Source organism: Protomyctophum bolini (genome assembly GCF_963924005.1).
Source record: "Protomyctophum bolini genome assembly, chromosome: 23".
NCBI classification, from domain to species: Eukaryota; Metazoa; Chordata; class Actinopteri; order Myctophiformes; family Myctophidae; genus Protomyctophum; species Protomyctophum bolini.
In genome coordinates this window covers 16,525,886-16,553,827 of record NC_137884.1, presented here as the reverse complement: position 1 = coordinate 16,553,827, position 27,942 = coordinate 16,525,886, and the positions used below count along the sequence as shown (strand labels likewise).

At 44.8% G+C, this 27,942-nt stretch overlaps 1 protein-coding gene across 1 annotated transcript; it reads left to right on the top strand.

Moving 5' to 3' along the window:
• The first annotated feature begins 128 nt into the window (after window positions 1–128).
• kdm5a (lysine demethylase 5A) lies at window positions 129–27,942 on the top strand. The gene is made up of 29 exons (XM_080757618.1): window positions 129–1,613; window positions 2,476–2,553; window positions 3,371–3,493; window positions 4,605–4,775; window positions 6,185–6,379; window positions 7,519–7,597; window positions 7,754–7,845; window positions 8,430–8,588; window positions 8,781–8,900; window positions 9,489–9,647; window positions 10,184–10,365; window positions 10,574–10,736; window positions 11,496–11,615; window positions 11,804–11,998; window positions 12,697–12,878; window positions 14,244–14,368; window positions 14,643–14,793; window positions 14,975–15,095; window positions 16,265–16,441; window positions 16,874–17,052; window positions 17,265–17,403; window positions 18,525–18,704; window positions 19,008–19,574; window positions 20,241–20,399; window positions 21,251–21,379; window positions 21,793–21,940; window positions 22,123–22,343; window positions 22,575–23,060; window positions 26,038–27,942. Exons 1-29 carry the CDS (start codon window positions 1,467–1,469, stop codon window positions 26,374–26,376), a joined length of 5,286 nt encoding a protein of 1,761 aa, XP_080613744.1. The 5' UTR covers window positions 129–1,466; the 3' UTR covers window positions 26,377–27,942.

The window sequence follows — 27,942 nt, the reverse complement described above, 5'->3', positions numbered from 1 at the left end:
AACGTATTCTACTATTCTGTGTACTTTTCAATTTTCATTTTGTTACATTCAGTTCAGTTTAGGGGCGGAGAGCAGGCTCTAGTCCGAGAGCCGGAAGTGGCGGAGGAACACATTGTTATTGAGCGGCGGTCGTGCGGCTGTAGTCTGTTTGCAATGCTAGCAATATGCTAACTGTAAGGAACTTTTTACGATATACTGTAAATAACGAACACAACGCGTTGGAAGGTTATACGAGCAGCGACACACAATCGCCGTCCTTCTGCAGAAGACTTCAGCCTGTTGGGATAAAAACAAACGAAGCTTTCATCTCCTACCAACCAACCCCCTCCAGGAAGCTAACCTGCTAGTCTTAGCACGGTAGTCACTTTGTACTGCTAGCCTGACGCTGGGCTAGTAAACGCTAGCTTTTACGTTCGTTGAAAATGGAGGCCCTTTGCCGTCAGTGAGGGCCGTTTGTTTTGTGTTTACCATATGGTTTTGTCTCTGGACAAACACAACCATCCGACCCGGGATTGTAACGTCGACACGACGGCTGGGAGGTGCGCAACGACCCCCGGGGGTGCCGTGACACCCGGTGACCAGACGGGGAGCTAACTGTGTTAGCATGTGGACGTTAGCGTCAATGAATGAGTGAATGGACACATACTCATCTATAAAAACCAGTACATTTTGCTTGTACAACTAGTTCATTTCCAGTACAACCAGTACCCCTTCTGCAATCTGCATCATCATCACGGCACCACTAGACTAATGCCATGCACGCACGGGAGGGGCTTCATTGATCAGACAGCCACAACGCTGAAAGATCCCTCACCCACTCATCTATTCAGTATTTAAAATAAACAAATCAATGCATTGTAGTAAAACGCCGTAACAACCAGGACGATGCAGTTGGTTTGCTGGCGTGACGTGTCGCAGATCATAAGCGGATAATAACCAGACTTGTGTGGTTGTCAGACCTGAACAGAATTAAGTGTGTGTAATTTTCCGTAAGACAGTGGATCGTGTGTAAATGTATTTATGAGTTGAGATGAAGGATCATCGGGCGGTGTGATGATGGATTTCAGCGTCGGCCCTGTGTCATTCAACAGGGGAGTGGTGGATCAACACTCCCGACGAGGCCCGAGGCTTCCGGGTGACGGACATAAACATTATGCTTTGGACATGATTTAAAACGATTTAGATATCCGTTCATTTACTTACCGTCCACATAAATATATGTATATGTTCTTCTTTTTGGACACGCACCAAGAAATGGCTATTTTAAAATGGAAGAACCATAATGCATCAGCATCACACTGAGTCGAAGTTCTCAGAAAAAACAGGACAATTGCCGTTCTTGGAGAAGAATAATGGACTGCTGACATGACACTCAACCCATCACAACTGAGTGCGTTTTATAACATTATCAAATAACAATAATAATTGAAAAGAGGGAAGAGTGGCGGCTGCACATCCACAACATCATGTCTGGATTTGCAGAATTCGTCCCCCCTCCAGAATGTCCCGTTTTTGAGCCCAGTTGGGAAGATTTCTCGGACCCGCTCGGATTTATTAACAAGATACGACCCATTGCTGAGAAAACGGGCATCTGCAAGATCCGACCCCCAGAGGTAAACTTAACTTCGTGTGATTAATAGTAAACATAAGCTGATTATTAAATAACTCCATATATTCTCATTTTGTGGGTTTTTTTGTGCTGCAATGTTGCATGGCATTTTGGGCCTATGTGCATTTTGCGATAGCAACGTTAATGGCCATTGCACTAATAGAGGTCAAGTGAGGCTTAAATCCATCACCGTTCTTATGCTGTTATTTTGAATCGCTCTTCATTTATACCACGATGAGCAATCAGACCAGTCTGTTTGAATTCTAAATTGAGTTATTAGTTTTGTTTACCTTAAAGCCAATTAAATAAAGGCCCTGATTGGTAGCATATGGGCCTGGTTTAATTATGAGAAATGCAATACACACAGAGTAGAACTTTATAATTCCTCAAGCTACTTAATCATGTAATGTTTGAGTCCTGCTCTAACGTTAATATGAATATGCATTATATCACCAGGCAAAATATGAGTCCTGAGTTGACCACAGTTGTGCTTTGAAAGAGATGTGTGCTTGGTTTAGGAAATGAGATGACTATAACTAACTACCTTTCTTTGCAAATTCATTGATTGGTCGCTTTATAACAAATATTTGTTGCCTGTCACCAATTCAGCTCTGTTAAAGCTTCTTTTCTGAATATAACTGGTGAATAATCATTTTGACTGAAAGTTATATTTTTTTGGGGAAAAAGACATCGGAATAACATAAATGCACTGCTTTAACCAAAGACATCTATGTATGTATTTGTGAAAATAAGAAAACTAAAGTCAGGGTCCCCATTTTGGTCCTTTCTTTAGGTATAAGTTAATGTGGTGATGCAGTGATTTGTTTCTGAGTAAAAGCTAATAATATGACTTGCCTGTCTATTAGGACTGGCAGCCTCCGTTTGCCTGTGATGTACGCAACTTCCACTTCACCCCCAGAGTCCAACGACTCAATGAACTTGAGGTGAGTTTAACAAGCCTTGGAGAATATATATTATATATGTGTGTGTGTGTGTGTTTGGCATACGTACACCTGGACTATCTCAAATGTAGGCTAAAATGATTAGTGCCGTGTGTTATTTGGAGACCTGTTGGGCCACTTCACTTGGTAGACGTCGTCAACATTCACAAATGACATACACCAAAGTTGGAGTGATGGCGTTGCCGTTTCCACGGCAACGCAGTAGATCACAGTAGTATTGTCTTAGTGCAACCACTTGAAAGACATATTTTTAAACCAAGGCTGTGACACGGCGTATATCTATTCTACGTCCGAGCATAGACATGGTAACGCCCCGCCTGCCTCTGATTGGCCTGCTGGCCAGGAAATAAATAAATAATACAAGTACGATATAATACAAGACTGACAGCTTGGCACGTGCGACAGTAACTTTAATTTTTTTGTAGAAGCTGTCATTCTCTTGTACTTTTATTTCCCACCACGGAGTAACCTCGCGTCTCGGAGGACAGTCTGGTGAGAGCATGGGGGCTAGACGGGCAGTGTCTGTAGGCCAATCAGAGGCAGGCGGGGTGTTACCATGTCTATGCTCGGACATAGAATAGATATACGCTGTGACACACTGAAAGTGTTAAGGACAGAGTTTGAAATAAAAAGGTTAACTTGCCGCATTACTCCAACTAATTTTGGTCGATCTAGTGTGGCTGCAGCCATTGTAAACAATGAGGGGTTTCTGGTTTTGATAGTGCACAACTGATGCTTGCACTTTGCAGTGTGTGCTGGGCTTTATTTTCTCTTATCCCCTCTTCCTTTGCACCTACAGGCGCTCACGCGGGTCAAGCTCAACTTCCTAGATCAGATCGCCAAGTTCTGGGAGCTGCAGGGCTCTAAGATCCGCTTTCCTCATGTCGAGAGGAAAATCCTGGACCTGTACCGCCTGAGCAAGGTAGAATTGGACCCTGATCAATATCTTCATTTTTGTGTTAATGGAATGCTCCACTCTTGACAGATTTGTGGATGTTTTTGTCAGTTTGGGAAAATTAAGTACTGAACACAATTGGGGTGGAGGCTGATGACGCTCATTCATCGCAACTCTGCATGTTTTATAACATTATAAATAATCATTGTAAATAAAAATGTATAAAATGTTCTAAAAAATAACAGGTCTACATCAGGTCAAACCCTTGTTGGGTTGAAACATTGTCCCGTCCTCATTAAAGTTATTCTCTTGAGAGCCGCATTGCAGACATTCTTTTCAATGTATGTATTTTTGTCCAGCACCTGTTGAAGTTGTTTTTCTGGATGTGCGTGCTTCGCCTTGGACTCGATCTTTAAAAATCAGATCACATTATCACTTACCGGTATGTCAAGTATACCACAAATTGTAGTCAATGGGCTGATGATGCCATACCACATTTTATGGTCCTGTAATTCAATTGATGTCAACAATGTTTTGATTACACGCAATACTGGCAATACAATATCCAGAATTCATTGCAAGTGCTTACAAGAATACAAGTATTCCTTTTACAGGAGGGCAGGTCGCCATAGGCCACAAATACCATCATCATATCACATTAACTACCACTAATATATATCTTTTAAGTAGGTCTACAATCTGGCTGCTCACAATTGTCCAAACATTGAATGTAACTAGCCTTATTTATTGTATCCATAGATGCACCCCAGCTCTTTCCTATTGTGACTTAGTCGTTTCCATCATGCCCCTAATTAGGCCAGTCACAATTATTAATTAATCGTCTGATTGCAATTATTTTAGATGACTGCAATTATTTTTGCGTAATCAGCAGAATCGTTTCCGTTCATCTGCACACATTTTCAAACAAATATAGAGATTTTAAACTATAAAATGTATGTCATATTTTGGTCATAGTATATTATGAATTTGTCATAATCAAGTTATTTGCCCTCTTACCTGTACATGTGCAATTTTGGTTAACAAAACTTTGTATCTGTGTGTTCCAATATTCAGTCCCAAAACCACAATTTAATCATGAATCATTTTTTTGTATAACAATCAATTGTTGTATTTTCAGATTGTGTCATCAGAGGGTGGCTTTGAGACTGCATGTAAGGAGAAGCGCTGGTCCAAGGTGGCCAGCAGGATGGGCTTCCCTCCAGGGAAAGGTATCGGATCACTGTTGCGTTCCCACTACGAGAGAATCCTCTACCCCTATGAGCTCTTCCAATCTGGAGCCACACTCACGGTGAGTGGTGCCGAGCAGATTAACGGGGTGTAGGAGTTTTCTGAACAAACATATTGTACAATTGAGTATAATGATTTCTTCAGTGTGAATAAAAAGACAAATGGTTGTTCCCCATCATCCTAAGTGACTAAAAGCCCTGAGTTTAATTAATTAATTGTATAGACAGTTGTGTACACTCGCTCATACATGGATCAAGTAAGGAGGTGGTAGCATAGCATTGTTTAATTCCAATTCCAATGTTGCCGAGCTACTGCCTGGAGATACCAGGATGCTGTTGACTTCTATCAGCACAGATGTCGCTGCCTGCTGTTGTTGGCAGCCTCTTCAGAGCTGCCACGTTGGCCATTATACACTCATTCGACACCTTTCATCTGAGTCATAACCCAGGACATATCCTTTTCCTGTGAGTCTTATTGCTCTTTTAATAGACTTCTAAATGCCCAAATTGTAAATCATAGACTGCATGTCCTCACAAGCACTCCAGATGTTTTTCGCGGTGAGCTCACTGTTCAAACAAGGGGTCGGGGAGGGCATTAACTCTACTCCAGTCACCAACCAAAGGTGAGTACATTTTGGCCGGGTGCATATAAGTAAGCCTTGCCGAGCTATGAGAGCCTATCTCCTGTTTCTGTAGTGTGATGCAGCTTGATGTGCAAGTACACCCCCTGGACATGGCGCTAGTATGTCACAGGGACTTGCCCCAAATCCAACCCTTAATGCTCAATGCCTACAGTAACCACAAGGCCACTGAGCTATATGCAGGACTGCACATAAGTGGTGCGCCATTGCGCATGCGCCGTTAAAATTCATAATGCGCTGTCAATCAAGCACCGGGAAGCGCTTCTGCGTACCAACAGCTGGGGACGCACAGAATGATTATCATGGCCAGAATACTAGTAATTTATGTGGCGAGAGCATTTCCAACTGACTGCCACTCAAAGTAGCTACTACTGGCCAATCACAGCACGTCTTGCACAAGTGCACTGGCCATTGTGGCTAATCACAGCGCATCCTTAGTCAAACGAGGGAGGATCCACTCTATGGGGAGGATTCCTAGGATGAATCTAGAGTTGCAATACTCTCCATTGACTCCCCAGTCCCCACTTATCCAATAAATATTGTTTCTGTTTGGAGGTAGTCCAAGATTTTTGCTGCATGTTCTCAATGTGATTTATATAATTATTTTATATTAACATACAATTAAACCAGGTTCAACAAAGTACATTTTTATTCACTGAAATATAATGACATGATTGAGCAGCTATAAGTAGTTACCGGTAACGTGTATGGAGTGGTCTCAGCTTTTCTTTGTCAGCGGGAGAGGAAAAAAGGCAGGGAACCACTGTTTTATTGTCTTCTATAAGTGGACGGATGGTTGTGATCCCCCCCCCCCCCACCCCACCCCGCAGGGCATCCAGCGGCTGTACGATGAGTGTGACGACGACGAGCCGGACGAGGGAGTAGGGGAGGACACGGTGGAGGAGGACGAGCTGGAGGAGGACGAAGACAAGGAGAGGGACAACGACAGGCAGGGCTTCTGTGACGTGCCACATGCCAAAGACCAGTCACGACCCGAGAGGCGTTCCCGTCGCCTTCGGTCAGAGGTACAAAGACTAAGAGACGACATTTTGTTTCAGTAAAATGCAACAAATTTGTATGATATAAGTATGATGCTAGTAGATATTTATTTGTGTAACCTAGGGATTCAGAGTGGAATAGTCTCGTAATAGAATGTTAATGTTTATTCCGTAATAATAACCTAGCCATGGAAACCCAGACGTTTTTATTTCCAGGGAGAGAAAAAAAAGGTCTGGGTCCGAGTCCACTTCAATTCAGCATAGAGTAGCGCAAACATCGCTCACTCTCTGCTGATTTCTGATCTGCACCTTTGTTAAATTGACACACACACACACACACACACACACTCCTCTCTCTCTCTGTCGTAAGTAATTAGTCTCATGTCGCGCAGCTGCGCATAGTTTCTCCCGGCGGATCCTGCCGGGAGCTGCCTATGCCATAGAAAGCATAGGTGAGTTCCAGGCTAATGATAACCCAGCTTTGGACAAGTAAATGCTATTAAAATATTATAATTTATGATACAGTATACCTTACTACTACTGTATGTAACTGTAATTTCGAAAATGGTAAACTAGACCAGCGTTGTTGGATTTTTTAACTAGCAGGGCTATGTCGTGCGCACGTGCCCGAGCTCGCGAGCGACTACTAATTGAATTAACCTCTTTAATGTAGTAGGCCTATTTATTAGGCTAACCCACAACAATGGGTTATATTAAATTACATTATTTAATTGTATTCTATTTATTTGCGTAATGGGGAAACCTTCGTGTTGTCATAATTAAGCATTTACCTTGCAAATGTCACCTCTGTAATTAAATTATTTCAGCGACTGTTATCCAACTCTTTAGTTTAGACACCTAGAGTAGGCTACTTTAGTCAATCGACACAATTTACCGTCACCGTCGATATGCATGCACGCCCTGGATAGCCCTACCGTCAGCTCGCCCCTGGTGTCATCTAATAAAAATGTATCGTTTCAGTTTGTTTGCCCAAAGGCAAATTATTCCTTCTCTTCTTGTAAATCTTCTCTTCTGGTCTGTCCTAGATTTCCAGCTGCTTCAGGCATGCTCCCCAGGGGATTTGTCATATTAGCAGACAGGAGCAGGCGGTTTCACTGACATGCCATGATGATCTTATGTTGTTGTCATTGTTCTTTTTCCTCCAGCGGGAAAACAAGGAGCCAAAAGGCCTGAAGTTCTTTGGTGCGAGTCCCAAGATGGTGGGTTTGGAGATCGTACCGGCTGGTAAGAGAAGAGCATCCCAGTTCTTTAATTAAGATATATGTCTGGTTTTGACCATTTACAACCTGTAACTACAACCGATGATGATGATGTACATACATATATACAGAACATACTGTATGCCTTTCCACTCTTAACGTCCACACATTTAACTTTTAGACGATGGATTCCACAAGAAGCAACGTCACCTCAAAGCCCAGGCCTTTGCCATCAAAATGCGTCCACGCAAGGAGACCCTCGAGGTCAACTTTGTAAGTGCCACTAACCTTTTGTAAACATTTTAATGCAACATGGATCAAGCACAATCGGTGACAGTCACCCTCATGTACAGGGCTCGACAGTGCGACTAGGTACTCGCATTTGCGACTAAAAATATCAGTTGTAAAATTAAATTTGTAGCACAGGTGCGACTACAGGATTTGACCATTCAATCGTGATAAAGACAAGTCTCTGTCTACAGCAAGTGCACATTCTATAGTCGCGGTTCTATACCTAAATGTATATTTCTGAACGGCGGTGTCGTTCGCCAAAAAGAGCAGAGCACCTGTCTGAAGTGAGGGGCACTCTTATCATCATACATTTACGTCATATTTAGCGGAATTTTGACCTAATTTCTCCGTTCATTGTCAATGGCAAATATTGAGACGTGTGAGGACTAAAGCTGTACATAGGAGCCCCTCAAAAACACATTATTTGATAACTTTTCATCGTGCTCCTAAAATAATTTGTGTGCTACTAGATTTTTCAACTTAGGCGCACACGTGCTACTTGGAAAAATGCTAAGCGTCGAGCCCTGCTCATGTAAACACCCGCCACATACCTGTCAATGTCCCAGATTGACCTGTACCTGTGCCTGATGTGTGGGCGTGGCGACGAGGAGGACCGCCTGTTGCTGTGCGACGGCTGCGATGACAGCTACCACAGCTTCTGCCTCATCCCTCCTCTGCCGGACATCCCCAAGGGTGACTGGCGGTGTCCAAAGTGTGTGGCCGAGGTAAGGTGCAGAATGCAGTTGACGGGTCTCTCTGCCAGCGGAGTCTTGCACTAGAGAACAATTGATGAGAAAGTAAAAGCTGTGTAAAAGTCCACCATACATTCAGCCACTATGTCCATTTCGCCTCAGGGTTTCCTCCGGGTGCCGTCTCCATTCATATATACTCTAAGGTTTGTACCTGACTTTTTGCAGGAGTGCAGCAAACCCAGAGAAGCGTTTGGCTTCGAACAGGGTGTGAGGGAATACACCCTCCAGACATTTGGAGAGATGGCTGACCACTTCAAGTCCGACTACTTCAACATGCCTGTCCATGTATGTATATTTAGCAAATCTCTGTTTTAGAATATCTAAGCAACCCTTGTACCATTTCCCTAGTACTGCACACATTTTCATCTTTTGCACATGAATCACTTAAAGGACATTAGGCATAAGGCATTACTAATACAAAAGACATTTTCAGATATGGAGATATAAGGTTTCTGCCTGACAGCAACAATATGTAAATATGTAATATGTCATGTCCAGTTAGACCAGGGTTCCCCAATAAATTTTCCTCAAGGGCCATATTTTGACTACGGTACCAGGCTGGGGGCAGAGTCGGCACGAGCGAGGTCGAGGTCTTGCCCTGAAATTAATGTTCAGGGCAAGACCCCATTTGAAAAGGAGTTCAAACCCCAGTTTGACATGCAGAGCCTACTGACCCCAATTTAATGCCATTTATATCTGGGATCCCCCCCCCCCAAAAAAGAAAAAATATTTTTTGGAAATTCTTCCGTGGGCCACAAGGGGGCGCTCCGCGGGCCGCAGATGGCCCGCGGCCGCCTATTGGCGAACCCTGAGTTAGACTGTTCTCAGTAAGACGTTATGATGTTATGATCCGTGTCTTCCTCCCTGTCCCAGATGGTTCCCACCGAGCTTGTTGAGAAAGAGTTTTGGCGCCTGGTCAGCAGCATTGAAGAGGATGTGATCGTGGAGTACGGCGCCGACATCAGCTCCAAGGATGTGGGGAGCGGCTTCCCTGTTCGCGACGGCAAGAGGAGGCTGCTGGGAGACGAAGTGGTGAGTGGATTATTTAATAAACCTGATGTGGAGGATTTGCAGGACGGTCTTGCTGACCATGAAGCCACTGAACAGCTTGCACATCAGCATGAGAAATGGATCAGGTGGAAGTTGCAACATGCCACCTATCTTAACACCACACCCAATCATTTGTAACGGAATACACATTTAAGATAATCCTTGTGGATCTGATGAGATTCATTTTGTTTATTTTATGGTGGGGAGGCTATAACAAGGTTGTTATAGTTAAAAATAAATAAAATTGAGAACATTTTAGTCTGATTCTGGGGAACAGAAAGCATACCTGTCCCAGATGACTTTAGAGGTCTTGATGGTTCATGGTATCGCACACTATATTTTGGCCCCATAACCATGCAATGCTTTTTAAACCAACAGTAGTACGGCATTTTGAAAACAGTTCTTTGACAGACAGGAAGCCAGTGCAAAGATCTAATACCCGTAGTAATTTGATCTACTTTAGGAGACCTTTTCTCCTGTAAATCTGACCTGTACTTTTGTCTGCCCTCCATCTGAAGGAGTATGCCAACTCAGGCTGGAACCTGAACAACATGCCAGTGTTGGAGCAGTCCGTTCTGACTCACATCAACGTGGACATCTCTGGGATGAAGGTGCCCTGGCTCTATGTGGGCATGTGTTTCTCCTCTTTCTGCTGGCACATCGAGGATCACTGGAGCTACTCCATCAACTTCCTGCACTGGTGAGAGATACAATTTATATGCTGCCCTCTAGCTTTTTAAAACTATCTATCCTTTTGAAGTGACAATTCCAAACGTCTCCATCGGGAGACGGCTACTGCATTTATCCATCAAGTAATTTCTTACTTGTATTGTTATGGTTTTACGTAAAATCAGTGTTCTTGCAATCTTTCACTTATATTTGATCTCAATCTCTCCCATCGTGTCCAGGGGCGAGCCAAAGACGTGGTACGGCATTCCAGCCTCGGCGGCCGAACAGCTGGAGGTCGTTATGAAGAAGTTGGCACCAGAGCTGTTTGACTCTCAGCCAGACCTCCTTCACCAGCTGGTTACCATCATGAACCCCAACGTCCTCATGGAACACGGAGTTCCCGTACGTATAAAACATGCTCCTGTCTGAATTGTCCTCTGTCCAGATTTAAAAATCCACTTTAAAACAGTGTAATCGCTTGTCGTAGTGTTAAAAAATATTCCAAAGTGCCGACCACAACAACAGAACGGAGCAGAAATCACTCCGCACCGCTCCACCCCCGCCATTGTAATGAATTGGGGACTCAATTTGCCATAACCCTTTGCACACCGGAGCGACCGGACCTTTTTGTGATAACGTCATCAAACCGTGTCTCCTATCCCACTGTCCGGTGGATTGCTCGTATGACTTAAAACTGATTAAACAATGAAAACATAACTCTGGCAACTCGCGAACGGGAGGGAAAGTGTTCTACAGTCAATTAACTTGAGTAACTCGCGTCAAAGTGTTAATCAAAAAACAACTTGAATCGGCCGATACCGATGTGTTTGCTGATTAAACTCCCATCACTAGTAAATTAAAGACACTAGTGATGGTGACTAGTGTTCATTCTCTGACCAGCCCTTTTCACCTTTAAAGGTCAAATTATACTTGACGTATAACCGCAAGGTTCTAATGCTTGTCTACAGACGGGCACATGTTCCACATAGGGCACGCGGTCACAAAATGTGTGAGGCTCACGGATGTGTGTGTATGAACATGAGTTGGTTACATGCATCATATCATATAACCCTAGAGTACAATTTGGCTTTTAGTAGCGTTCTGACTTGACTTTTAGGGTGTTTCTCATATTACTATATGTTGTTTTGCCTCCACCCGCAGGTGTACAGGACCAACCAGTGTGCTGGAGAGTTTATCGTGACCTTCCCTAGAGCTTACCACAGCGGCTTCAACCAGGGATACAACTTCGCAGAGGCCGTCAACTTCTGCACTGCTGACTGGGTGAGCCAAAACAACACAAAGAAACAGCAGCATGATAATAATTATATTATTATTTTCACAGGTTTTACAAATGTCTTTCCCAATCCCGTTGAATACACTCGGAGTGTACATTGTGTTACATTTTTATAATGTACACTTGCCTTATATTCTTACTTCCATATCGTGTGTGTGTCTCTTTGTGGGGCCAGTTACCCATGGGCCGTCAGTGTGTGGCTCACTACCGGCGTCTCCATCGCTACTGCGTCTTCTCCCACGAGGAGCTGCTGTGCAAGATGGCTGCTGACCCAGAGAGCCTGGATGTGGAGCTGGCCGCCGCCGTCTTTAAGGAGATGGGAGAGACCATGGAGGAGGAGACACGACTCAGACAGGCTGTCCAGGAACTGGTGAGAGGATACTTTTATTCTTAACACATTCTGTACAAAACACGTCTGGAAACGTCATAAGGATCAGAACCGAGTGGTACCTTAGACGTCTGTGGACGTCCTAGCGACGTCCAAACGACGCGGGGCGAGATAATAATATTCAGAATTATTCCTTCTTTTTTTTTTGGCATTTCGCTTTTCGCTTGCCGTATGCTAACGCTCTGTGCAAATATTAGCTTGTCATTGACTCCCATGTTAGCGCGGCGGAAAGAATGACTCGTATCTCCTCATCCAGGGCGCTCTCCGTGGTGATGAATGGATCGATATGCTGGCGCTGCATTTCTGCTCCTCATCCGTCTCTCCCGCAAAATATGAACGCTTTTTGGAGTTTATATAAATATAGTAAGATGATCGGGGATTATGAGCTCACTTTGTCAAGTCAATTTTTTTAAGAAAGTGTTTCCGGTTCATGGCTTTCAGAGTAAAAGCGATCACTACTCTGGCGACTACTCTGGCACCCCGGAGCGTCTATTTTGATGCACTTCCTGTACTAGATGTGTTAATGTTGGGAGGACAGGTGATGGTTAAACAGTGGCTTGTTTTTAGGTTGATAGCGATGTTATTTTGTCAGGCTATTGTCGCCATATTCATATACTGTATGAGAGCCAATGCATCACATTTTCTCCACATTATTCCTCCTCATTCGTTGCACCTTGCAGGGGGTGTTGTCCTCGGAGCAGGAGGTGTTTGAACTGCTCCCCGACGACGAGCGGCAGTGCTACAAGTGCAAGACCACCTGCTTCCTGTCCGCACTCACCTGCGACTGTAGCCCTGACCGGCTGGTCTGTCTCTACCACGCCAAAGACCTCTGCGACTGCTCAATGGGAAACAAGTGTCTGCGGTGAGATTTGCACTATATCATTATATCCAAGGCAAGCAGGAAGCTCCCGGTCTGAGAAATATAGTTACTTAACCCATTTAGACCTGAAGACGATTCTACGAATGAAAAACCCATGTTTCTATGTCAGTCGTCAAACATTTTCCTGTCAAGGACCCCCAAAAATATATGTAATTGGCCGCCGACCCCCATCTGAAAATATGTAGTTCCAGGGACTCCCCAGAAGCAAAGATTTGAGTTAAAATTTTTAGATCTGAAAGAATATTCAAATATTTGCGTAACTCGAAAACCGACTTCAAATTCGACACACACGTTCCACACCACCACAGGGAGTGCAGTGCCCTGTGTCGAGTCCGGTTGTCCGGAAACAGCACAAAAGAGTCTGCCCGGGCTCTGGACCTGATCACCCTTATATCTCCATATAAGCCTGACACAGAACTCCATATATAGGAATAAAGGGACACAGACAGATGGGTGGAACGGGTACTGACAAGGGTACAACAGGTATTGCATAGCCAGGCGGGGCATGGATCTCCAACTTCCATTGTTACCGACTCGGTAACAAGTCTTCCTAATGAGTTCATCATGTGCCTCACTACTTTCAATTCTTCTTCAATTCAGCATTATATTCAGTTTGTAAACTATGGTATAATTTAGAGAAAAACAAACGATTAGTAAGTAAATGGACAATAAACCAAGGTCACTACGTCTATTATTACGTCGGCCAATTAACCCATTTAGGCCTGAGGCCGATTCTAAAAATGCCTCTAAATCCTGACCTAAGTTTTCTGAAAAACTTTAAAAAAAAAAAAGAAAAATTATCATTTATTTCTTTTGTGTCTTTATTATCTTGTGAGTCTGTGTTCAGAATAATAATAATAAAGTGGTATTATAAATAATAAATGCTTGTTGTGCCACATGAAAACATTCATTGCAGCGCCTTGCCTGTTTGAAACCAGACTAACCTGTTTTTGCACTGAACATTCCAACTGAGCATACATTATGTTACATAGAACGATCTGACGTCTTTGTTTTGTCTGTACAGATGGACCTTTTCAGACACGACAAGCTTACAGGAATCACTAGTATAGCAACAGAGATCTCCCTAGCCACCCGGCTCTCTAACACAGCTAATTGTATTTGTAGTACTGCCCGGCCAAGCCAGATGCACCGGTCCGTAGAGGATTCAAACACCTAATCTCCACTGTTATGAGTGACCCAGACGCTGCATTGGATTTCTCTTATGCATTCAGCTCATGTTGCCCAGGGAGAATAGAATATACAGCAACATTCATTAGTGTGCTTGGTGTGTATTTTGGGCTTAAGCCACTTTCTGGCATGAATCCTTCTTTCTATGATGTCTTCCAGATATCGATATGACCTTGACGAGTTCCCGTCCATGCTGTATGGAGTCAAGACAAGGGCTCAGTCCTACGACACCTGGGCCAAGAGAGTCACTGAGGCCCTGGCTGCAGAACAGAAGAACAAGAAAGGTACGCAGGCATAACCTTTTTATAATCTAAAGTAAAGTATTTTCCCCCCTTAATATTACAGAATGACATCTTTCTACCCATCAACCAAGTATTGCAGAGATTCTTACTCTGCCTGCTTTTGAATACTTAATCTTGACTTAGATCCTTTGTTACTGTTCTGTGTTATGTCTTTGTTTTATTCACTTCTCTCCTTCTGTGTGTGTGTGTGTGTGTGTGTGTGTGTGTGTGTGTGTGTGTGTGTGTGTGTGTGTGTGTGTCTGTCTGTCTGCCTCAGACCTGATCGAGCTGAAGGTGTTGTTGGAAGACGCTGAGGACAGGAAGTACCCAGAGAACTCTCTGTTCCGTCGTCTCAGGGAGATGGTGAAGGAAGCCGAGACCTGCTCCTCTGTGGCCCAGCTGCTGCTCAGCCGCAAGCAGAGGCACAGGTCACCACACACACACACACACACCTCTTTACATGCCTAGTACTACTCTCTAAATGCTAAACAATTTTGCTCAACTCATGGAAAGCGGTGTGTTGAATGGTAATATGACATAGTCTTGAGTCTCCATTTTGTAAGTGGTGTACCTGTCCACTGAGTATGCGTACGTTGTGCATGTATGCAGTAGTCGCCTGCGTGCTGAGAGCACTCGGAATCGCAGTAAGCTGACGGTGGATGAGCTCAAGGCCTTCGTCGAGCAGCTCTTCAAACTGCCCTGTATCATCAGCCAGGCTCGACAAGTCAAGGCAAGTCCCTTCCATTCTATGCCCCCCCCCCCAACACACACACACACAGAACATCTGTTGTTGATTCAGCTAAATGGTTTAATTTCAGACAACAAAAATGGATGTCTTTCTCACATGAAATCAAAATGGGGTAAACCATTGTCAACTTTGCTGAATGACATCTACCATGAACATTCTGATGGCTGTTGGATATCATGCTCGTGCATGCGCGTTAGGGGAGGTATTTCTTCCCCATACATTTACCTGCTCGCCAGCCACCGAATTACAATGCTGCCTGAAAGTAACTAGTGGAAATAAAATTCCTTGACACTTGAGGAAGATGATGGCATGCTGTGTCCTTTTTAAGGATAAAAATAGCGTATTTATTCCTTAAAGGCTAACGGTTAATTAGGAAAGGAAAGGAAAGGTACTATGTTTATCCAGGGTAACTGGACTAAGCTCAAGAACTTGTTTACAGCAGGCCCTGCTCATGGAACATTTCATGGTAGGGGTTCAATGCCTTGTCCAAGGGCACTTCAGCGGTGGTAATTTTAACGTGCCGGTCCGGGGATACGAACTAGCGACCTTCCGATATCAAGACTGCTCCGCAAACCGTTCGGCCACCGCTGCTGACAAGGCCTGACCGTAGCCGGTTAATAAAATGTCTCCATTTGGTCAGCCCTAGTCAAAATGATTTTCGCAGGATAAAAGTGTGTTTTGTAATAAAACTTTTAAACAAGTTGTAATAATCAATTAAACTGTTCAGTCCACTTGCTACGCACATCCGCTGATGTGTGTTAACAATATGAGTGAGTTTGTTGCACATCCGTCTTTCTATCTCTACCTCCTGTGACCAAGTTTGGCAGTAGAATCTGGGGTCTGACTCTGGTCACATGGGTTCGGTATGGGGCAGAGAACTGCTCTTAGAGCAGAATAGCAGTTCTTGAGCATAGTATACCAATAGCGATTGTAAAGTAGTCTCACTAGTGTCGATCTTAATCTGCTTGTATCCTGACTTAGGCCGGTCTTTATAGTCTTGGTGACATCGCTGTCTTCCCGTATCCCCTTCTCTCTTTTCCAGCCCCCCACCCCTCTTTAAATAAAAAGTATTCTCTTTTCTGAACCAGCTTCCTCTCTCTCTCTCCGTCACAATTTGACATGTCCCTTTCTCTCTCGCTCCTCTTATCCAGGAGCTGTTGGAGAACGTGGAAGACTTCCACGAGAGGGCCCAGGTGGCCCTGGCGGACGAGATGCCAGACTCTTCCAAGCTGCAGGCTCTGTTGGACCTGGGCAGTGGGCTGGACGTGGAGCTGCCCGAGCTTCCCCGCCTCAAGCAGGAGCTCCAGCAAGCCCGCTGGCTAGACGAGGTAGGGCTCCGTCCATCTGGAAGCACCTGGCGGTTCCACGTAGTTGGGACGGATGAGCTGTATTTATGTTGATTAGTATTATGTTGATACTGATAAGGAATTCGTTGCAGACGCATACTGTCTGTATGTGTCAATCGACACAAGGCCTAAATCTGTAATGACATTAGTTGTACTTGTACGTTGTAGTCACGCTCAGGTTTGCTATGTTCTAGACGGTTTCCGTTGTTTTTCCATGAATAATGGGTTCGGACACAATTTTCCCCTGCACTGACGAGTGCAAGCCAGACTTGCGTATGTAATATGTAACATTGTATTTTCTGGCACCTGTAAAAGTGAACAGAGTTAATTAGCTTACTAGCTCCCTACTGCAAGAGTTAATCCCCTCAAGCCAACAACGTGGTAACATTTAAAAAAAAAAATCACACGTTTTAGGTGCGTGTTACTCTGGCTGAGCCTCACCGCGTCACCCTGGAGCTGATGAAGAGGCTGATAGACTCTGGCGTGGGCCTGGCGCCTCACCACGCCGTAGAGAAAGCCATGGCGGAACTCCAGGAGATCCTTACCGTCTCCGAGAGATGGGAGGACAAAGCCCGCGCCTGTCTGCAGGCCAGGTCAGGTCGCACACAAGTCATCACACAAACACTTAGGCCGCTTCAATTCTTGTGAGCCTGACGGCAGATTTTCTATTTTCGGCAGGCGACAGTGTCTTAACAACAAAATACGAATCAAGCTTCAAGCTGACATCCTCAACTCTTCATTCTGACATCTAGCTCAGGGCTGTCGATTGTGTGACACGTTGCCTGGTGTGTTTCCTTCCCCACAGGCCTCGTCACAGCCTGGTAACTCTAGAGAGCATTGTGCTGGAGGCTAGGAACATCCCAGCGTACCTGCCCAATGTCCTGGCCCTCCGAGAGGCCCTGCACAAAGCCAAGGACTGGACCGGTAAAGTGGAGGCCATTCAGGTACTACTGCAAATTTGCACACACTACATGTTTCCGCCACTGTTCTCATGTGTTCACATTTTATGTTTTTGTAGAATGGCCCAGCCATGTTCAGTTTGAACAGAATTAGCCACAAGGTGGCGACTGGTTCAAATGCCAAACCCCCATTTATAAAAATGAAACTAAATCTCAACAAAGATCTGTGCTTGGTGCATACAGTTATCTTCACAAGCCAGTTTATTATTAATTCTAGATAGATTCAAGAAATCTATTAAAATAGTGAAAATGGACGATCTATAAACTCACAAGGCATCGTATCGTGTTCAATTGTGAGCTTGTAGATCTGCTAGTTTCACTAGTTTTGAGTGACACTTTTATGCATTGAGACCAGCTCAGTGGCCTTGTGGTAAGTGTTTGGTCTGAGATTGGGAAGTCGGGGGTTCGATTCTCCGGGCCACACCATAGACAAAAAATGGGACCTGATGCCTCCCTGCTTGCCACTGAACATGAAGGGTTGGATTGGGCGTAAGTCATTATGATAGCGTAATGTCCAGGGAGCCCTGCGACATGTTAGCATCATCGTGTTCAGGGGGTGTTGTCTTTTACAACAAACCCCCTCTTGCTACAGAAACAGGAGATAGGCTCCTGCCCTATGGGCCTTATGGCTTGGCAAGGCTTACTACTTGCAATAGTTTAGTGTTTAAAAATGCATATGTATTTGCCATTGAAATGATAGCATTTATTTAACTCTGAAAAGAAAAGTATCTGTTGGTGGCTTTTCACTGTATCAAACAGAGATATTCTGAAGCAGCTTCTAATCATGTGGATCTCTGGGTCCGTGGTTCAATGTGGAAGTGAACGCCATCTGGTGTCTACTTAGCTAAGATGTCAGACTGGTCCACTATTGCAATATTACCTAATTCATTTTTGAATCTGTATAGCAAGGACTGCAGTACAGCATATAGAGTCTATATGCTGTATAGATATATATATATTAGGCAAATCAAGCACTTTCAGTTATTAAAATGAAGTTAGAAATATTATTAGGGCATTGTGTATGTGTACAACGTTAGAGTATTTGTGATTATTTGCCTGGTGGATAATGGTATTTTTTGGCAACGCTGCTCTAACCTCCTTTCCAGAACGGCAATAGCTATGCATACCTGGACCAGCTGGAGAGCCTGCTCGCCAGGGGCCGGTCCATCCCTGTCCGCCTTGACCCCCTGGCCCAGGTGGAGTCCCAGGTCACCTCGGCCAGAGCCTGGAGGGAGAGGACAGGCCGCACCTTTCTCAAGAAGAACTCCACCTACACCCTTCTGCAGGTGGGACCACACCTAGTATATGACTGTAGGAGACATCCAACGTTGTGTTGTGTAGACTTCAATTTTCAACCTGGCTTCCCTATTTAGAAAATGAAAATGTTGTTTAAAAAAAATAGCTGATCTACAAGCTAACAGTTGTCCATTGGCTATTTTTCCTATTCCTCGTATATGCAGTAGGGTAGTTAAGTTGCAGTAGATGGGGATATTCGGTATCTAATAACTTATCGCAGATGCTTTTCAAATCCATTCATGGATTGTCCCCCAGCCCAACCTACACTGTAAATACCTCCGTCTCTCTACCAGGTGCTGAGCCCGCGAGCAGACATCGGCGTCTACGGCAACAGCAAGAGCAAGCGCAAGCGCGTCAAGGAGCTGTTGGAGAAGGAGCGCGGTGGCGGCAGCTATGACCCCGACGGCGCCTGCGACGCCGAGGAGGGCGCAGACGAGGTGCGCGAGCCGGCCGTGGTGGTGGCGGCCTTCAAGGCCAAGGAGCACAAGGAGGTGGAGGCCATCCACGCACTGCGCGCTGCCAACCTGGCCAAGATGGCCATGGCGGACCGCATCGAGGAGGTCAAGTTCTGCCTCTGTCGCAAGACGGCGAGCGGCCTCATGCTGCAGTGCGAGCTGTGCAAGGACTGGTTCCACGGAGCCTGCGTGCCGCTGCCCAAGACGGGCCAGCAGCGGAAGCCCGGCACCGCCTGGCAGAGCAACGGCAAGGAGTCCAAGTTCCTGTGCCCGCTGTGCCAGCGGTCGAGGCGGCCGCGGCTGGAGACCATCTTGTCACTGCTAGTGTCTCTGCAGAAGCTCCCAGTGAGGCTGCCTGAAGGAGAGGCTCTCCAGTGTCTGACGGAGAGGGCCATGGGCTGGCAGGTACACATCCATAGAACGATGCTCACTGTGCTACTGGTTGGATGGAGAAACATATCTAGTCATCTTTAAAACATTTTGTTGTTATAGCTGTTATAAGCTGTTAAGAACAGCACAATTCCCCGATCACAATTTTTACAAAAACGAAAAGCAGCCCTATGAACAACAGGAGCAGGGCTGTAGGTATTGGCATATAAACAATGCAATGTTCTTTGTAAGAATGAGTCGCCGACTAAACTATCTATTAACCACAGCAGTTTGAGAGTTTCCATTACCATGCACTCGGACCATTTATCTGCCACTAAAACATGCCCACTTATACTTCACAGTTCATCATATATCCATAATCTTGATCTCCTGTACCATTTTGTGCTTTAAATTGCTCTGTGTATTTTTCATGAATAATCAAGCTAATATTCCAATCTGCCACATATTGTTTCGGAAGTTTAAAGGGTTAAAAAAATAATATATATATTACCAGTAATCATATTCGGCTTTCGGCCAACCGTTTTCTATATTCGGTTTTGGCCAAGAATATCCCATTTGGTGCATCCTTAATGGCCATAAATACGCTGTAGTTGATATTTTCATTGTATTCCTTATGGCTTATATTTGGCATGTCCCTAATTACTCATCGGCTCTCCTGTCTGTCCTGTCCTGTCCTCCCAGGACCGAGCACGTCAGGCGCTGGCCACAGACGAGCTGTCCTCGGCCCTGGCCAAGTTGTCTGTCCTCAGCCAGCGCATGGTGGAGCAGGCCGCCAGGGAGAAGACGGAGAAAATAATCAACGCAGAGCTCCAGAAAGCTGCCGCCAACCCTGATCTACAGGTACTGCTGGAAATGAGGAACTGATCAACTGTGCTAAAGTCTCATGGATTACATTTCTCAGTCGCCACAACTGATTTCAGTCTTTTGGATTCCATAGAAGTCAGCATGTGTTGTAAGCTTGTAGATAGATAGTCTATTTTTGGTTATTAGTTATTTCAGTCTCCCAGAAAACCCTAATGATCTCAGATATGTCTCTAACGCCTCAATCTGCAATCTCTTGAGAGATGAGATATACTTTATTAATCCCTGAAGGGAAATTGAAGCGCTACAACAGCATAGAGTGACACATAAAATCAAGCTGGACAAAAAATAAAAAATAAACGCAAATAACACAAGTGGACAAACACACTAGACCAGGATCATACGCAAACTTTGGGGAGGCAGTTCTTATGCATTTGCATTATAGAGTCTGATGGCAGTGGCATGAACGAGATTCTGTATCGCTCCGTATGCATCCTCAGAGGGAAGGTGAGCCTTCTTGATGGTTTTGTTGAGCTTATTGATCTCCCTGGCCTTGATGCCCCCCCCCAGCATACTACTGCATAGAATAGCACACTGGCTACAACAGTGCATGTATTTGACGACGGACCCCCCCCACCCCCATACAAGATTTCTTATTGATTGCATATTGAATATGTATGTATGTCTTTCTGTTGGCACAGAACATACACATTTCTCAATAGGCTACACATTGATTCTCAATATGTAAACTTGTCAGTGAATTTAGGTAGGTGCAAGACCATGAAGAAAGTCTGCAGACAGAGCCAGAATATTCAAATGTGTCTTAAATGTCAGTGTGTAGTTTTGTTGCAACCGTATACTTGAGTCATGATTGTGTGCCCCCTCCCCAGGGCCACATCCAGACGTTCCAACAGGCCGGCTTCAGCCGGGCCATGTCACCGCGGCAGTCTGTAGACTATGACGACGAGGAGACGGACTCTGACGAGGACATCAGGGAGACATACGGCTACGATATGAAGGTACACAAGAACGCACACACAATATGTATTACGATACTCGTGAGGATGTTCCTCTTAATCTTCAGTATATGGCTAAACCTTTTCTCTATCCCTAATCTATCTCATCTCTCAATCTAATCTATCTATAAAAATAAAATAAAACAATAATCCCTAAAATGGCCCAATATGCTTGCATTCCTGCATTTTCTTCATCATTCCATTACGTGGTCTAGGACCTCTCTACTTCTGTGGTTGAGAGTGTTATCCAGTGTTTATTTCAATGCTTCATATCATCGCATATTTCCTGGTGTGCTTTTTTTTAGTTTACGCTTGTTTTAAACGGATGTTATTTGATACCATTTATTTTAAAAGTGTTTATTTGTATCTTTTATAAAGCACATAAAAAAAATGTTCTATTGGTGTGTGTTCCTCAGGACCCGGGGGAGGTGAAGCCCTACCTGTTCTGTGACGAGGAGATCCCTGTCAAGTCTGAGGAAGTGGTGAGCCACATGTGGCCAGCCGCTACGCCCTCCTTCTGCGCCGAACACGCCTACTCCTCAGCCTCCAAGTCCACTGTCCAGAGTAAGAAGCCCTGAAACCCTATATAATAGTTTGTTGACCCGGTTTTGTCTGCTTTGAAAGGAGCATTTACCTTCCTGTGGTTTGTTTTTGTGACACCGTTAACACACTGGACAATAGTTCATTAGAATAAATATTGCCTTTCTTAGTTCTCGCTCTCCCTTCTCCCTCCCCCTCCTCGCCAGGCATGGGCACCCCCAGGAAGCAGCCCAGAAAGACCCCCCTGGTCCCCCGTAGCCTGGAACCTCCGGTGCTGGAGCTGTCGTCTCAGGCCAAAGCCCAGCTGGAGGAGCTGATGATGGTGGGCGACCTGCTGGAGGTCTCCCTGGACGAGACCCAGCACATCTGGAGGATCCTGCAGGCCACACACCCCCCCTCAGAGGAGAGATTCTTGCAGGTCATGGAGGTAAGGTTTTGAATCTAGTTAATCATTTTTTTATGTTTTTTTGTGGCTTTCGCCTTTATTATTATTATTTTTTTATGGAGGGACAGACAGTAGGCTGACCGGAAATGGGGAGAGAGATGGGGGGGTGACATGCAGTAAAGACTGTCGGGAAGAGGGTTCTAAAGTTAATTTATACCTTGTCGCATACAACTTCATGTTTTTTTACCCCCCCCCCCCTCTCTCTCTTTCCAGTCTGACTCCCTGATGGGGAAGCCGCTGAAGCTCAAGCTGAAGGATTCAGAAAAGAAGAGAAAGAGGAAGTTGGAGCGAGCCGAGCACCACCACATGATGATGGTGGCCGCGTCCTCCTCCTCGGGCACCGGGGCCTCTGGCCTGGGCGACCACCGGCCCGGCGGTGCCAAGTCCAAGGAGCTGAAGAGGTCGGGCCTGGAGCTGGGCCTCGGAGGCAAGCCCAAGAAGAAGAAGCTGAAGCTCAACCTGGAGAAGAGCCGCGAGATGAAGCAGCTGGCCAAGCGTCTGGCCAAGGAGGAGAAGGAGAGGAAGAGGAAGGAGAAGGCTGCGGCCAAGGCCGAGGCCGTGCGGGAGGGCCTGGAGAAGAGGAAGGAGAAGAAGATCCTCGACATCCCCTCCAAGTACGACTGGTCCGGAGCCGAGGACTCCAACGACGAGAACGCCGTGTGTGCTTCCAAGACCTGCCAGAGGCCCTGCAAGGATAAGGTGAGGGTCAGTCAACCGTCCATGTCCATGTCCGTGTCTACAGAGTAGCAGGCCTTTTGGTCCATGTATTTGGAAATGTGTTAATATTGCATTCCTGATTGATTTGACTATAGGTTTCCTTTTTGTGAAGGCACGGGGGAGGGGCTGTAGCCTGGCATGGCCAGACTAATCATCACTGCGTCCACTTCGGTGTGGAAGATTAATTTCCATGGAGTTTGTGGTTACAAAACAGATTCAAACATCACAAAAAATGGACCACTTAAAAATATCGTGGGCTCTGATTAGTCACCCACAACTCTGGGTGTGAACGAAAGTAAACCGAGGAGAGCCAAACAAATCTGCCCAGGGCATTTTTTTTGCTTTTTTCCTGTGGCAGATTGGTCTGGTTTCCAGGATAGAGGGGCTGCTCTGTGCTCACTGCCCTTACGTGAGAGGTACTTTACTGAGGTGATGCTGCAGAATGTTATTATTATGACAGTCTACAAAATGCATTTTATTCATGAGAAACACTTGAGTGTCAAATGGCCAGAGAGTGGTCGAGATTTTATTCAGACTTTGGGATATTTGTATGGGATTGGGATTGCATGGGATTGCAGCAATACAGGCTGACAATAAATAAATAAAACAATGTGACAATACAAAAGGCACATTAAAACGGACAGGAGAAAGCACTGGGAACAGTCATGTGCACATGTGGCAAGTTCATTGGATCAGAGGGGCAGATAAACGGGATCTTGACTGATGGGCATAAAAAGGCCTGTGTCATCTAGTGAAGTAATCTTCTGGTAGAACGGCACACAGGTGACCCATAGATGATTGATGGAGACAACTTTAGCTTAGCAAGTAACAGAGGGCAAAAGGTGATGTAGAAGACTAGCACATAACTGAAGTGCATCTGTACAGACTTACGGGAATCTGTTTCTAAAGTAACATATCCATTTAGAATCAATCCATTACTGACTGAGTTCAAACCATCACTTACTAAAATGTGGCTACATAGTAAGCGTTGTTTTAAAGTGTGTTTAATGTTCAGAATGTCTCTAGATCTTTAGTAAACAGAAAATAACATTTTGGGTCTGGATACTCATTTATCCAGACAGGAGAGAGAACTGTTTGTGGGCTCCCCACAGCAGGATATATCCATCTTTATTCTGCAATACTGTTGTTTATATGCAGCCTGATAATTGCATCAAATTAAATAATGTTTGAGATGAACTACAGAAAGCTGATACTGTTGAAAGTTCAGTACAGGTTGCCTGGATTAGTCTGGTAACCATAACCCATTATAACCGGGAAAGCATCTGTGTCATTTTAGATTTTGCACGTTGGCTATTCAAAAATAGCAGATCTACGAGCTCATCACTTGAAAGTGTGGGAACTACTGATTTAGAAAGGCATTTTGTAGAATTTGTCTCATTTAATGGGTTAAATGATGCCGTGTTTTATTGTTTAAAGATATTGTTGTTGCTTTTCTGCCTTGATTTGGGATGGTACAGTGTAGAGTGACAGTAAACGGGAAGAGATGGGGAGTGACACGCAGCAAAGGACGGCGGACGCCAGACTTGGGAATCTTCGGCACACCCAAGGATGCCGTCTTTGCACCAACACAATCCATCATCGCTATCTGGTTACATAACACGCAAAACAATGCTTAGTAATATTGCTTTATACGGTAATAAGACAAATCTTGTGTGTCACACACTGTGTACATAATATTTGCAACCTAGCTGCATTGCCATTAAGTCTACGACAAAATACATATAGATGTTTACAAGAGATGTGTGCTTGATTTTTCAAGAAATAATTAATTTAGAAATCGGTTGATCAATCGATTATTCGTCTATTCAATTATATTTTATTAAAGTGTCAAATCTCAACAAGTTGTCTCAAGACACTTTACAAACCAACAAAGATCCACCCAGACACTACTGCATGCTACTAGGTCCCAAATGTCAGCCATCGTCATCTACTAGGCCATATGATCAAGTCGTACCAGCTCTATCCAGCTTTCGCAAAGTCCTGATGCCGCTGCATTTTGAAATGTGAAAGACGCTTTGGTTACAGTAAGGCCCAAATGATGATAAAATAGGTCACCGGTGTTAAAACGTAACCAGTTCCCGGAGTGTATTCCACATTATGTAAATGAGCTACAAAAGATTCGCTTTAACGAGGGCTGTCAATACTGATTAAGAAGCGGAGTTGGACTGTGTGTGTGTGTGTGTGTGTGTGTTAAAATCCTGGCCTTTCCCATGTGAGACTGCCTTCTTTTTTACCCATTTTCTGATCATGGAGCCGATGATGCCCCCCCCCCCCCCCCACCCCACAGAGACAGAAAACATGTTTTTTCTTCTAAAGAACATGGATCTTTATTGAATATCAACAGCCGATAACAGCACTGGAACACCTTAAAGAGAGTTACACATAACGTATTAACAGGGGGGGTGTGACCGGTCAGTCCTCTTTAGGGAGGGTACAGTAAAACAGTGACATGGTCCTATCCTTCCATGTGTAAGTCAGTGGTAGAAACATTTTTCATGTTAAGGACCTCCAAATTCATTTGCTATTTTATACTAGTTTGGGTCCCGGGCAAACATCTAATTTCTCTTTTGGGTCACGTGGCTAAAACGTTTGGGAACCACTGTACTAGTTTGTGCGCAAAGTCCTGATGCCGCTGCATTCTTAAATGTGAAAGACGCAATGTGTATTTGGCCACAGACCACCATCTGAAATGATTTTGTGCCTGATTTAGCAGATATATAGCAGATTGATGATATATTAACAAATGTCACTGGGAACCCCCTGGAACCCCCTCAAGGACCCACTTTGAGAACCCCTGGTGTAAGTGATATTGCACGTACAATAATCTTTACAGATTTCACCTGTTTTCAATCCCTTCCCTATTTTATCTTAATGACATCACTGATTCTCACTCACGTTTGTCATTTTGCTCTGCATCTCTCTCTGTCGCCCCCTCCAGGTGGACTGGGTGCAGTGTGACGGCGGCTGCGACGAGTGGTTCCACCAGGTGTGTGTGGGCGTGACGTGTGAGATGGCCGAGAGCGAGGACTACATCTGCGTCGACTGCTCCCGCAAGGCCGCCGGCGGCGCCAGCCTGCCGCCGACCTTGGCGGCGGAGGTCAAGCTGGAGGAGGAGGAGGTGGTGACGGAGGAGACCGTGGTGACGCTGGCGGGGCCGTCCGTGTGCATCTCCGCCAGCGGGGGCAGTGCTGTGCAGCAGCAGAGCCTCCCGCCGGTGCTGCACCTAACCACCGTCATGGTGACTTCACACCCGCAGCAAGCCCAGCAGGGCAGCTAGCCTTAGTGCCCTCAGGGGAGAAAAAAAAGCCCCTGGACATTTTTAACGGAACAAAAATGCCGAAACGCACACACGCACGTATGTGCGGATGAAACCACTGTACCGAACGGACCGGGCTACTGGATCCGGGCGTAACGGAGGTTAGAGATCACTCCCATTCCCGCTCGCCCGCTTATGAATGAATTTGGTATAAAAGGGAGCAGAATGAAGATGGCACCTTGCCCATTACTGCCTGGATGTCAGAGCACACGATAAAACACTCCATTAAAGGAGGAGAGAGAGAGAGAGAGGGGATAGCGGCGACCTCCCTTTCACAGACTGGACCTTCCGAGTGCAGAGCCGTGATGACAAGAGGAGGAAAATCGATCGAGTGGACACAAACGCACACAAAGCGACGGATAGGGACAACTCCGTCCTTTGCACATAACGTGATGGACGCTGAACAGTTAACCGTGACGCCACCGTTCAAGCTCGTCCCGAATGTTCCCCGGCGTCCTGAGCATTGAGATGTGTCCAAAGTCCAGTGGTTCTCAAACGTCATTTCAAGGACACCCGTAACTCTAGATAGTGTGCAAATGGATCCAAACGGTCCCCGGGTCTGTTTGGTTCCATTTGTATGCTCTCAGAGTTACAGTCACACACACACACACAGGTCAGCGCTTCTGTTTCCAATCTACTCATCACAGCCGGTTTACTGTAACTCATTTGTCTCTGTCTAAACGTCAGAAGTTTGCGACCCTATACCTTTTCATCCTCAACCTATGCTGTCGTGTTCAGTCGGAACACGGAATATGATGTATCGCCAATATCTACTAGGTTTGACTGTTCTTAACTCAGCAGTTAATGTGGAACTGGTCCTCCTCCCTGCCTTGCTCCTCAGAAACATAACATCTCAATTTTTTAGGATTACAATAACTAGGAACAAATGCAAACAGTTGTAAACAGTTGTAATGTAGTGGAATTATTTATAATGTATATAGGTTTTAAGCGATTAAATAATCGGGATTGTGGCTGTTGTTTTGAGTTTCTTTTCTGTTTTCTCACCTTTAATAAAAAACTATTCCTAGTTAAATCACACAATTATCTTTCAGGGTTTTTTTTTTTTTTTTTTTTTACTTCACACATTTGATTTTCCTAAATTCTGTTTAAATTATGTAAGATGTTGGCCCGCCTATTCCATAAATGGCATAACCGAATTGTCATTTTTGCCCTTTCCAGTCAGCCAATCTATATTACAGAGAAAATTACGGAATATGACACTGAGTTATCTGAGTTAATCGTTTACCTTCATTAGGAGACAGACATACTGTAGTAGCAAGTCACAGATTTAATGTATGTAGTCTTTTTCTTTCTTTTTTTGCTCTGTACTGCCTCTACTGTCTTGAGAGCTTTCCACATTTTTCATATTTCCATGCGTTTCTCAAAGAGCTTCATCTTTTCGTTCATTAATTATTAATAATTTGGAGGTTGTTTAAAGGTGTGCTCTATTTAGTTTCTAGTTTATTTAATCTTGCCATTCGGTAGGAAAACAAAATGCGAAAAGCCACAATGCTCTTGCAACGCAAC

Excerpts from the sequence above, each read along its gene's own strand:
- kdm5a (XM_080757618.1), top strand. The coding sequence starts at position 1,467 with ATGTCTGGATTTGCAGAATTCGTCCCCCCTCCAGAATGTCCCGTTTTT. Across the intron at positions 7,846-8,429 it reads AGACCCTCGAGGTCAACTTT|ATTGACCTGTACCTGTGCCT; the intron begins GTAAGTGCCACT and ends TCAATGTCCCAG. Across the intron at positions 21,380-21,792 it reads CATACGGCTACGATATGAAG|GACCCGGGGGAGGTGAAGCC; the intron begins GTACACAAGAAC and ends TGTGTTCCTCAG.